Source organism: Herpailurus yagouaroundi, unplaced genomic scaffold (assembly GCF_014898765.1).
Source record: "Herpailurus yagouaroundi ecotype Mexico unplaced genomic scaffold, PumYag 189, whole genome shotgun sequence".
Classification (NCBI taxonomy): domain Eukaryota; kingdom Metazoa; phylum Chordata; class Mammalia; order Carnivora; family Felidae; genus Herpailurus; species Herpailurus yagouaroundi.
In genome coordinates, this window is record NW_024412420.1 from 2,019,203 (window position 1) to 2,032,390 (window position 13,188).

The window sequence follows — 13,188 nt, forward strand, 5'->3', positions numbered from 1 at the left end:
TCCCATTCTCTTCTGTGTGTTCTAAAAAAGGCTCACCACCCCACAGCTGCCACCTGAGTATGCACTGGGAAAATCACAGAAGACTTCAAGTCATCAGTGTTAACTACCTCCTTCCTTCCTTGAATCTCCTAGCAGACATGTATATACCTAAAGTTTTTACATTCTGGAAATGCCCCGTCATCTAGAACTCAACTTCCCCCAAATAAAACATTTTCACAAAACTGTTAAAAATTCATTTGTCTTTGTTATAACCTTTTAAAGCACTTGAGCACTACATTTTCACTCACAAAACTTGCCAAGTTACCTCTTGAACAGCTTTACAACACACTTAAGTAGACTTATAATTTCGCTACTCTAAACAATGTTCTTCTTTGGAAAATTAGTCCTATAGATAATTACTCCCATCAAGTTGGTTCAGTTTAACACACTAGTTTCTAAAGAGGCCTGGTACATATAGTTAATAACTACAGGAAATAGAGGATTTAAAAAGTAGATCCAGGGGCGCCTGGGTGGCGCAGTCGGTTGAGCGTCCGACTTCAGCCAGGTCACGATCTCGCGGTCCGTGAGTTCGAGCCCCGCGTCGGGCTCTGGGCTGATGGCTCAGAGCCTGGAGCCTGTTTCCGATTCTGCGTCTCCCTCTCTCTCTGCCCCTTCCCCGTTCATGCTCTGTCTCTCTCTGTCCCAAAAATAAATAAACGTTGAAAAAAAAAAATTAAAAAAAAAAAAAAAAAAAAAAAAAAGTAGATCCAGAAGGTGAAAGTGTTTTAGCCAATATATATATATTTAAACATCAAGGTATACCTCAGAACACTTCAGTGACAAAAATATTTGGTCTTACTAAGGAATCCTCTTGATCCCTAAATACTTTATCCTCTCCCTTTTTTCTGGTGGTGTCAGAGAGCCTGTCTAAAAATTAAGGGACATCTCTTTCTTTCCAAAGAGAGTAGTAAAACATTGTGCACACAATTTCATGATATACAAAGACCCTTGCATTAAGAGGTCTTGAATTAAAAAAGGGAAAAGTATTCCTAAAACCACAGAATATCAGAAATGCCAGAGCACTTAGTGCTTTAGTGAGAAATCGGAGACAAAGGGAAGTTAAATGGGCTGCTGAAAATCACAAAGCACAACTAGACCAGAAAGGAACCAGGTTTTCAAACTTAGTCAATGTTCTATTACATTTTTAGACTATACTAATCCACTTCACACTTCATAATTTTAATGGTGAATGAGCTTCGTTCTTTGATGGTGATACAATTTTTTAAAAACCCCAAATCTATTTAGATATTCAAGATGAATGGATCCATCTAGGTAATTAATGGTTTGTTTTTACTTACATAAGTGAGTTTTTTTAACTTTGAGCCAAATGCATCTAGGTAGCTGAAAGATTATTACCAAGCTCCGGCTAACCTAATCTATAAATCAAAAGGAAGCTCATTCAAAACCTTCTTCATAAAAGGAATAGAGAGCTGCCATCATCATTGTTGTCACTATAAATAACTCATATGTTTGGAAAGCATTGTATAAAGCACTTAATATACATTAAGTGCTTTAATGTACATTAAATGTACATTAATGTACTCCCATACATTAATGGGAGTAATGTACATTAAGTGCTTTAATGTACATTAAATGTACATTAATGTACATTAATGTACTCCCATACATTAATGGGAGTACTGCTCCCATTCTACATTAACGAAACATGCTCAGAAATATTAGACAACTTTCCTAAAGTAAGACAGCCAGAAAATGGCAGAGCTAAGATTCAAATCTTGGTTATGACTCTTAATAAGTTCTGAACAGACTAGTTCAATAGTAACTACTATATCATTGGGAGTGATTTGCAAAGGCAAATCTACTTGACAATTACGTCACAGAAGAGGTTCAAAACATCACAGGACAGTTGAACTAAATGGTTTTCAAGGTCTTAATTCCCACACTGAGATTTTAGGATGCTATGATAAAGGCTTTATGAAGTCTGCATTATAATTTTTTTTAATGTTTATTTCAGAGAGAGAGACAGCATGCATGCAAGCAGGGGAGGGGTAGAAAGAGAGAAGACAGAAAATCTGAAGCAGGCTCCATGCTGACGGCACAAAACCTGACATGGGGCTCAAACCTACAAACAGTGAGATCATGACCCAAGCTAAAGTTGGACACTCAACTGACTGAGCCACCCAGGCACCCCTGCATCATACTTTTATAAGTAAAATAATCAACGTAATAAAAACTAAAATTTCAAAGATAAGACCAAAAAACTCTGTGTTCATTCACAATGTATTTACATTTCTGTGAAGAATAGTATATTTAAAAAAGGTACCTTTCAGACACATCAGGATGGGGCTGAGTGGGAAATGAAGATGAGTCTCCAGAAATCCCAGCTGTTTGTAGAGCTGATGACTGTTGCCCTCCTAGCTGGCCATTCTGAACTGTACTCGCTTGTGTAGACATGGATCCTGTAGCACTACTGTTCATACTGCCAAAGGGTGGAAATGAGGGTAGTTTATTTGATGGTACTCCACTACTCAAGTTGGAGGATGATGAAGATGAAGTTGAAGTTGTGGTCAAAGTTGAATTAGCTGTGGCAACTGAAGAAGACATGGCAACACCTGAAGTCATTGTCATAGTGCTACTTGCTGCAGATGCTAGGGTGGCAGATGGAGTATTAGCATTTCCAGTATTTGTCATCTGAGGTGGAGTAATCAAAGATTGACTTGTAGGGGCAACTAAATTTGGCTGGGAGAGTAGAGAGCTGTCCAAAGGCTGGGAAGCAAGATAAGGACCTAAAGATAATAAAAACAGGCAGTATATTTAATTATTTATTTTAGTGATTGGTTCTTTTTTTATTCTACTATGTGAATAATTATCTAGTTGATGCTTTTTTAAATCACCCTCCCTTAGTTACTTGCTAGCAGTGTAGCAGATATAAGCTTTTTATTTCCCCCCAGAAACTGAAGAAATAAATTTTAAATGGAATTGAAAAAGCCAGCATTTTCATACAAAATAAAGGAATGGTTCCTATGAGTGTATAACAAAATTATATTTACTAGGCATAATTAATTAGATGAAAATAATATCGAGCAAATTTTCATCAAACCATTCAAAGGGTTCCTAATATTGAGTGAATTGGGAGCTAACTAGATATAAATAAAATAGAAAATGTTATTATGGGATTCATATTATCAGGATGTCTAATGAGGGTCAATATTTTGGTTCTGTGTTTCCTTGGATTAAGTCTAAAGTAAGTCCATTGATATTTAATTCAATGTTAATTCAAGGGTGTTAAAAGCAGTCTTAAATAGATGTCATTTTCTTAGTTCCAACAAAGAACTGTTTCTTGGTGTTGTAGAGGTAACAACAAGTCATTTTATCTCTAAACCAATAATAAATCTTAATGTTAATAAGCCTAAATAAAAACACAAATTCATCAGATCCAAAAGAAGCAAAGGAAATTGTTTATACCCTCAATTTCTTCTTACCTGATAGAATCCCTATTTTGGGAATCAGCAAACTTTCTCTGCAAAGGGTCAGACAGTAAATATTTTGGGTTTTGTGGGTCTCACAGTCTCTGTCACAACTATTCAGCTCTGATGTTATAGCACAAAAGCAGCCAAACAATATGTAAATGAGCATGGCTGGGTTCCAATAAAATTTTATTTACAAAAACAGCTAATACACTAAAGCTACACTTTGCTACCACTGATCTTATAAAATAAATGCAAATTTAATACCTAAGTCATATCTGCAGACTTGTGCATAAAGCTTGAGTTTAGAAAATGCTTCATTGTTACCATCAGCTGCCTGAGAGAACCATTCTGCTACCAACTTTTCTGATAGTTTCTTTGATGCAGTAGATCCAACTCTCATGATCCCATCTGTCAACAGTCGAGAAATAGGTCTATGCTGACCTAGTCGACAGGACTAGAGAGATACATAAAGAAAACAGAATCAGTGAATTTACTATAGTATTTGAGCACATGTTATAAAATAAAGCATTTAATTTATTTTTACTTATTTTTTAAAATATCTCTTACATATTTTAAATAATTATTTATTCATTTATTTTTATGTAATCTCTACACCCAACATGGGGCTCCAACTCACAAGCCCAAGATCAAGAGCCACATGCTCTAACAACTGAGCTAGCTAGGAGCCCCAAGCATTGAAGTTATTTAAAGTAAGCTTTATAATTTATAATTAACATTTGGAATAAAAATATCAAGAGTGAAACGGTACATCTTTTTCTCTTTCACATGAGAAATCCAAATTAAACTATCTCCAATGAAATAAAACACCTAGATAAGAATGGCACAAGAACCATAGTTTGAAGAATGAAAACTTGCAGAATACAGATATAAATGAGCATAAAAATGCACATATATCCCAGTCAAATCAAAATAAAAACTGTATATACATTATGAATTTGCCAGCTCTCCCTCCAATTCTATGGGCCACTGATGTCTATTACAAGAAGCCCAATATCAAATAAGTTTGTAATACTAAATTAAGAAAATATAGAGAGGATTTCTTTACTCTTAAGACTTTCAAAGGGTTTAATAATCTAATATGAATAGTGAATCTCTAAAAAAGTAATATAAAGCATGTTTCCCCAGAGCTATTTAATCATGGAACTTTTGTCTGGAGAGACTTTGCAGAACAAGTAACACTCTTTGGGAAATAATTATTTCCCAAACACACGACAGATGACTTGCAATTAAATGGAACATTTATAAGGAACTAAACTAACACAAACTAACAATTCAGATTGTCAAATTAAATTTTAAGGACTGGATTTCCAACATTTGTAGGAAAAGAAAGGTATAATTAAGTAAGGCTTTATGTCCGGTACCACTTAAAATTTGTAATCACTGCACTCATGATGGCTACAACATGAGAATTATAACTTTAAGAAGATCAGTCAAGAATTTAAAAAAAAAATAATGATCATAGAGAAATCTAGCACAGCTTTATTTTATGAAAGTGAGGCCTAGTGTCAGTACCTGAGGTCCTAGAGAATCAGGACTAGAATTTTCATAAATGTAATTTTTTCCTGGCTATTTAATACTACCCTTTGTTTCAGAAAAAAGATGATCATAAAAGGTACATATATGCCCTTGAAGGTTTTTCCCCAATACAGCAATTTCTACTGTGACACATGGCACACATATCCAACAAAGGGTCCCGGTCTAATGCCGTGAAGAATATAACTGGCTAGTATGAGAACTACACAACTAGTCTCACATCATTATTATTCTGTACAATCAACTGAACTGCCCAGTATATTTCATATATAAACATACAAATTATAGTCTTAAAATGCTACCTCTTTTTAAACACCTACCTCATATATTGCAGTGAGGTCTCTAAAAAAGCTTTTGGCTCCATTTAACAAGGCTTCATTTTCTGGACATAGTACAACATAGGCTATATCTCTTTGAGATCCATAGGGTTCCAGCATAAGTCTCTCCCAATAAGGGAGTGCAAATGGAGAAAGCACCAGAAAATCATAATCATAACCCAACAAAAACGTAGGGATTGGCAGTGGTTCTGGGGATTCATCAGTTCCTAAATAAGAAAATCAGATTTTAAGAAAACATTTTACAGCAGTTACATGTCTTTTTTTTTTTTTAATGTTTATTCATTTTTGAGACAGAGAGAGAGAGAGAGAGAGAGAGAGAGCACATGAGCATGTGTGCAGGTGGGGGAGGGGAAGAGAGAGATGGGGACAGAGGATCTGAAGTGGGCTCTGTGCTGACAGCAGCGAGCCCAATGTAGGACTTGAACTCACAAACTGTGAGATCATGACCTGAGCTGAAGTCGGATGCTCAAGTAAGACACCCAGGTGCCTCTGTCTTTTTTATTTAAATGTCAAAATTACTGGAGTCATTATTAGAAGTAATTAAAGACAAAAACACGTAAAGCCAATGACTGAGACGCGTCCACAGTTAGGCATTTGCTAAATGATCTTTATAAAACATTATGATTTATACCTCATTTAAATGTAAATCCATTGGAGCACCTGGGTGGCTCAGTTGGTTGAGCTTCTGACTTCAGCTCAGGTCAAGATCTGCTGGTTCACGTTTGAGCCGCACATCGGGATCTCTGCTGTCAGTACAGAGCCCTATTCAGATCCTGTCCTCCCTCCTTCTCTCTGCCCCTCCCCAACTAAAGCTCACACACTCTCTCTCAAAAACAAATAAACTTAAAAAAAATAAGTGTAAAAAAATTAATTTAGAATGAAAAAAGAAGTACAAAAGAAAACATGGAAGAGGAGTTTTATTTTTTATAAATTTGGACTGGGGAAAGCCCTTCTAAGCATAACATAAAAACCTGTCCATTTAAAAGTTGATTAATCTGGGGAGCCTCGGTGGCTCAGTTGATTAAACGTCTGACTCTTGATTTCAGCTCAGGTCATAATCTCATTGTCATGGGATGAGCCACACATCAGGCTCTGTGCTGACAGCACGAAGCCTGCTTGGGATTCATTCCCTCCCTCCCTCTCTCTCTCTCTCAAAATAAATAAATAAACATTTTTTAAAAAGAGTTAATTATTATAACTACATAAATTTTAAAATTTGGCACAAAAAGCATTATACAAAAGCCAAATGATTAAACAATGAATTGGAAAAAAGATGTGCAATACATATGACAAAAGGTTCATTTCCTTACCATATAAAGGGGACTTATAAATCCCTAAGAAATGATCAACAACCTAACAGAAAAATGGGTAAAGAATATGAACAAAATCCACAGAAACAAATATACATAAAAAGATCTCAATCTCATTAAGAGAAGGCAAATTAAAATGGTGAACAGTTATAACATTTACTATGTGCTAGATACTGTTCAAAGATCTTTTACATATATTAACTCTTTTAATCCACACAAAAACCATGAGGCAGATACTAACATTAACCTCAGTTTTAAATTTTATTTTGAGACAGAGACAGAGAGAGAGAGAGCGTGCGTAAACAAAGGAGGAGCAGAGAGAGCGAGAGAGAGCGAGCCAGAGAGAGAGCCAGAGAGAGACAGGGAGAGAATATCCCAAGCAGGCTCCACACTCAGTCCGGAGTCCAATGTGGCACTTGATCCCACCAACCATGAGATCATGACCTGAGCCGAAATCAACAGTTGGGACACTTAACTGAGGCACCCAGGTGCTTCCAAATATATTTTAAAAGCTCCAATTACTCCCACCTTTCAGAGACAATCTTCAATAGATAGTTCAAGTATTTTTTTTTTAAGTTTATTTATTTATTTTGGGAGAGAGACAGAGACCATGCAAGTCGGGGAGGAGCAGAGAAAGAGAGAGAGAGAGAGAGAGAGAGAGAGAGAGAGAGAGGGAGAGAATGCCAAGCAGGCTTCGAGCGGACAGCGTAGAGCCTGACGTGGGGCTCAAACTCACGAAACTGCAAGATCATGACCTGACCCAAAACCAAGAGTAGGACGCTTAACCAAATGAAGCACCCAGGCACCCCAATAATTCAAGTACTTTGAACGTTCTCTTTCTTTACAGATGACCATAAATCTACTGTGTACCATATACATATACATATATATATGTATATGTTTTTTAAAGATTTTTAAGTAATCTCTATACCCAATGTGGGACCTGAACTCACACCCCGAGATCAAGAGCCACATGCTTCACCTATTGAGCCAGCCAGGTGCCTCTAACTGTGTACCACGTTGAGTATTCCTTTGCTACTCCTACAACCAGCAAATTTCTTCTCGTTTCCCCCCTTTTGTGCAAATGAAGAACTCGGGGTCTTTTGTCACTACTATTATCCCCTCCATTTGCCCGATTTTTCATTCAATTTTGTAAAATGATAATTTGCAACGAAAGCAATGTTCATTTTAAAAAATTTTGGCAGTATGATTCTTTCTTTCAAAAATCTTAGATTTCATAAAATCTCACTGGTCAGTCTAGCCTGTATAAATAGATCTAGGTGAGGCTGTTCTTTCTGAAGAGGGGTTGGAGAACCCAGTAAACTGAATGTTGGAAATGTTCAAACAAAGGTTAGGACTGACCACACTGGCATTAAGCCAAGCAAATGCTACAAAAATATTTTAAAAAGACGAATGTGCTTATTCTAAGTTAGGCACAAAAATGGAGGACTAAAATAAAACCAGTCAATACACATTACTATAAATTACTTACCATAAGAGCCTCGGCCAGCCATTTTATGAAATTGTTGCCAAGTAAGAGGACCTTGAACTCCCCAAGGCCTTACTGTTCTTTTTTTCTGAATAGCATCCTGAAGAACTGGCTGAAGAGATAGGAGCATTCGAAGTATATCCTGTGAGCACTGCATACTCACATCTACAACCATTAAAAAAGAAAAAAATAAGAATTACTATTGCCAACACAAAGAACTTTTTTTTTTTTAATGTTTGTTTATTTTTGAGAGGAGGGGAGGGGCAGAAAAATAGAGACACACTGAATCCTGAGTAGGTTCCAGGCTCTGAGCTGTCAGCACAGAGCCTGACACAGGGCTGACACAGGGCTCAACCCCACAGGTCATGAGATCATGACCTGAGCTGAAGTCAGACACTTAGTCGACTGAGCCACCCAGGCACCCCAAGAAATAAAATCTTAAAAAAACAAATACATGAAAAAAGTTCAACTTTCTTCATCAAGATTAAGCATCTGTTTGTGCAGAAAACTGTATTAGTTTTGATCTCAAATGATCTGTAGAAATGGTTCTTCTAGATCCTTACCAATGAACAGACGTAATGAAAGTTCTTGTAACTCATCTCCACAAAAAAGTTAATCATTAGCTCACTAACCAATTTATAAATTAATCAAAAAATTTCTTCCTTTTTGCATTTGTTTTGGATGATTTTGGTAGTTTTGGTAGTTTAGGAGAAAGAACTCTACCTCACGGTGAAATGAGTTATAAATTGTGTACCTTAGTTACTACCCCTATGGTAAAATGATCTGATAGAGAAGACTAGTTACATTGACTAAAATTTAATTTGGAAAGTAAACCGTAACAATTTTGAAATACAGAACTTATACAGTAACAGATAACTTGCTCACACTATAAAAAGTGTTATAATATCCACAGATATTTTGTAAACCTGGATTACAGATTTATAGATTATCACATTATCATGACCTGCATTTCTGACCCACTATCAGAATGGGTATGAAAGATGTTGCTCTTAAATATCAAAAGGCTTTAAAAAAAAAAATCACTAAATGTTACTGATATACTTAATCTGCTCCCCCAGTAGGTTTAGTTGTAGCATTAAACATGCTTGAGTACTTTTACAGTAAGTCATTTAACTTTAGTTCATTATTATTATTGCCTAATTTATTGTATCTGGCTTTCATTCCCTATATCTAAATAGCATATGAATTAGAAGTAATTTAATTTCAAATATACTGCTTAATAACTATTATGCTTAAATAAACTACTGTATACACAATAGAATATATAGTCAGTAAAGTAACAACAGAGCTATCTGAAATGGACTGACTTACACACTGGTAAAGCAAAAGCAAGTTATAAAACTATCTATAGAGGATATTTTACACAAATAGTATAAAATATAAATGTGTATTCACATAAAATGAAATCTAGAAAAAGTTGCTATTGGCTAAGGTGGTTTGTCATAATCACATGGGAACTTTTTAAAAACATGCAGAGGGGTGCCTGGGTGGCTTGGTCGGTTAAGCATCCGACTTCGGCTCAGGTCATGATCTCGCAGTCCGTGAGTTCGAGCCCCGCATCGGGCTCTGTGCTGACAGCTCAGAGCCTGGAGCCTGTTTCAGATTCTGTGTCTCCCTCTCTCTGTGACCCTCCCCCGTTCATGCTCTGTCTCTCTCTGTCTCAAAAATAAATAAACGTTTAAAAAAAAAATTTAAAAACATATGCAGAGCTACCCTGAGAAATTCTGACCTGGGTTTAGCTCAGGAATTTGTATTTTGAATACTTTCTCATTCTTTTAGAAAGTATATTTATTTAAGACCTACTATGGGCCAAGAATTACGCTAGCTGCAAGAAATATACTGTGTAAATTAATTCTTATTTACATCTTGAGGGATCTTATAATCTTGTGGGGGAGACGGACATGAAAAAGAATATAAACGTATATAGTGACAAGTGCCAAGTCTCTATTTAAGCTGAAGCCTGTTTCGAAAGCAATGATTAAAAGGGTATAAAACAATTTTTAAGAGGGATCATGAAAGATAGCACATAGATCAGTAGAAACATTACTGAACACCCAGAAATCTCACATTTATGGTCAATTTATTCTTGACAGGGCATCAAGACAAATTAACAGGGAAAGAATCTTACTGACAAATAGTTCTGTTGACAGGTAGATACTCACATGCAAAAGAATAAAGCTAGACCCCTTCCTTACACCTAATACAAAAGTTAATTAGGAATTTATTACACTCCCATATATAAGTGCTACAAGTATAAAACTCTTAGAAATAAAAACGCAGGAATACATATTCATGACTTAGGGTTAGGAAAAAGCCTTTGTAGATGGGATGCCAAAGCACAAGCAATGAGAGAGTAAGTATGCTGAACTTCATTAAAGCTAAAATTTTTTCTGCTTTGGGGCACCTGGGTGGCTCAGTTGGTTAAGCATCCAACTCTTGGTTTCAGCTCAGGTCATGATATCATGATTTGTGAGTTCAAGTCCCATGTCAGGCTCAGTGATGACAGTGCGGAGCCTGCATAGGATTGTCTCTTAAAATAAATTAACTTAAAGAAAACAAACAACTCTTCTACCTCAAAGCATACTGTTAACAAAGTGAAAAGACAACCCAGAGAACAGGAGAAAACATTTGCAAATCATGTATCCGACAAGGGACATGTATCCAGAACATGTAAAGAACTCTTATAGGGGCACCTGGGTGACTCAGTCGGTTAAGCATTCGACTTCGGCTCAGGTCATGATCCTGTGGTTTGTGGGTTTGAGCCCCGCATTGGGCTTTGTGCTGACAGCTCAAAGCCTGGAGCCTGCCTCGAATTCTGCGTCTCCTTCTCTCTCTGCCCCTCCCCGTCTCACACTTTCTCTCAAAAATAAAAAGTTAAAAAAATAGTAACTCTTACAACTCAATGATGAAAGGATAAAAAGTCTAATTACAAAATGAACAAAGGTTCTGAAAAGATAATTCTCCAAAGATCTACAAATGGACAACAAGCACATGAAAAGTCATTAGGGAAATGCAAATCAAAGCCACAATGAAATAATACTTCACAGTCACTACAATGACTGTAATAAAAAAAGACACAAAATGACAAGTGTTAATGAGGATGTGGAGAAAGGAGAACCCCATACACTGCTGGTGGGAATGTAAAATGGTGCTTTGGAAAACACCTGGCAGTTCCTCAAAAGGTAAAACAGAGTTCTATGACCCAGCAAGTCCACCCATTGAGTAATGAAAACATGTTCACATAAAAACTTGTACACACATGTTCATACCAGCATTATTCATAATAGCCAAACAGGAGAAACACTCCAAATGTCCATCATCAGATGAAAGGATAAATAAAGTATGGTATACCTGGATACAACAGAGTATTATTTGGCAATAAAAAGCAATTACGGGGAGCCTGGGTGGCTCAGTTGGTTGAACACCCAACTCCTGATTTCAGCTCAGGTCATGATCTCACGGTTTGTAAGTTTGAGCCCCCACTGGGCTCTAAGCTGACAGTGCAAAGCCTTTTTGGGATTTGTTCTCTTTCCCTCTCTCTGTCCCTCGCCTGCTCATGCTCTCTCTCTCTCTCTCTCTCTCTCAAATAAATCTTTAAAAATTTTTTCAAAAAAAAAGCAATTAAGTACTAATGCATGCTACATGGATGATCTTTGAGAACACTATGCTAAGTGAAAGAAATCAATCATAAAAGACTACGGTATGATTATATTTATGCAAAATGTACTAAAAAATCTATATACAGAGAATGTAGGGGCACCTGGGTGGCTCAGTCGGTTGAACGTCCAACTTCAGCTCAGGTCATGATATTGTGGTCCATGAGTTCAAGCCCCGTATCAGGCTCTGTGCTGACAACTCAGAGCCTGGAGCCTGCTTCTGATTCTGTCCTCCCTCTCTCTCTGCCCCTCCCCCACTCACACTCTGTCTCTCAAAAAATGAATGTTAAAAAAAATTTCATATAGAGAGAATATAGTTGACTGGCATGGATAGGGAGGGTTTGGAGGGAACTTCTAATGGGTATGAGGTTCCTTTTCATGGTGATGAAATGTAAAATTGACTCATGATGGCTATACAACTCCATGAATACATACCTTGCTTTACTGTGTTTCACAAATACTGCATTTTTTTAATAGACTGACAGTTTGTAGCAACCCTGCAACGAGCAGGTCTATTGGTGTCATTTTTCCAATAGCATTTGCTTACTTCATGTCTCTGTGTCACATTTTGGTAATTCTCCCAATATTTCAAAGTTTTTCATTGTTATTACATTTGTTATGGTGATCTGTGATCCATTAATGATCTTTGATGTTACTATTATAAATTTAGGGGGCACCACGAACCATTCTCACATAAGGCAACAAACCTAATAAATGTTGTGTGTGTTCTGCCCTACAACTGGCTTTTCCCCCTCTCTCCCTCTCTTTGGGCCTCTTTATTCCCTGTGACACAACAATATTGAAATTAGACCAATTAATAACCTTACAGTGGCCACTAAGTATTCAAGTGAATGCAAGAGTTGTACTTTAAGTCAAAAGCTAGAAATGATTAAACTTAGTGAGGAAGGTATGTTGAAAGCCCACACAGGCTGAAAGCTAGGCCTCTTGCACCAAATAGCCAAATTGTGAAAGCAAAGGAAAAGTTGAAGAAAATTACAAGTGCTACTCCAGTGAACACACAAATGATTTTAAAAAATCAGTCTGTTAGCTGATATGGAGAAAGTTTTAGTGGTCTGGATAGAACACAACATGTCCTTAAGCCAAGCCTAATCCAGAGCAAGACCCTAACTTTTTTCAATTCTGTGAAGGCTGAAGAGAGGTGAAGAAATTGCCAAAGAAAAGTCTGAAGCTAGCAGAAGTTGGTTCATGAAGTTTAAGCAAAGAAGCCATCTCCATAACACCAAACTGCAAGGTGAAACAGTAAGGCTGTTTAAGTTAACTTCCTGCAGCAAGTTATCCAGAAAATCTAGCTAAGAAAATTAATGAAGATGGCTACACTAAATAATAGAT

At 36.7% G+C, this 13,188-nt stretch overlaps 1 protein-coding gene across 2 annotated transcripts in view; it reads right to left on the bottom strand.

Moving 5' to 3' along the window:
* The window catches only part of MED13 (mediator complex subunit 13), a 111,244-nt gene that overhangs the window by 17,549 nt on the left and 80,507 nt on the right, over positions 1–13,188 (bottom strand). For both annotated transcript variants that reach the window (XR_005797433.1, XM_040496929.1), the window contains exons 17-20: positions 8,165–8,326; positions 5,345–5,568; positions 3,735–3,924; positions 2,324–2,786 (exon numbers count right to left, since the gene is read on the bottom strand). Coding sequence is in view for 1 of the 2 variants with exons in the window: in XM_040496929.1 (XP_040352863.1) it covers positions 2,324–2,786; positions 3,735–3,924; positions 5,345–5,568; positions 8,165–8,326 (1,039 nt within the window). In the remaining variant the exon portion in view is untranslated. The remainder of the gene's footprint in view (positions 1–2,323; positions 2,787–3,734; positions 3,925–5,344; positions 5,569–8,164; positions 8,327–13,188) is intronic.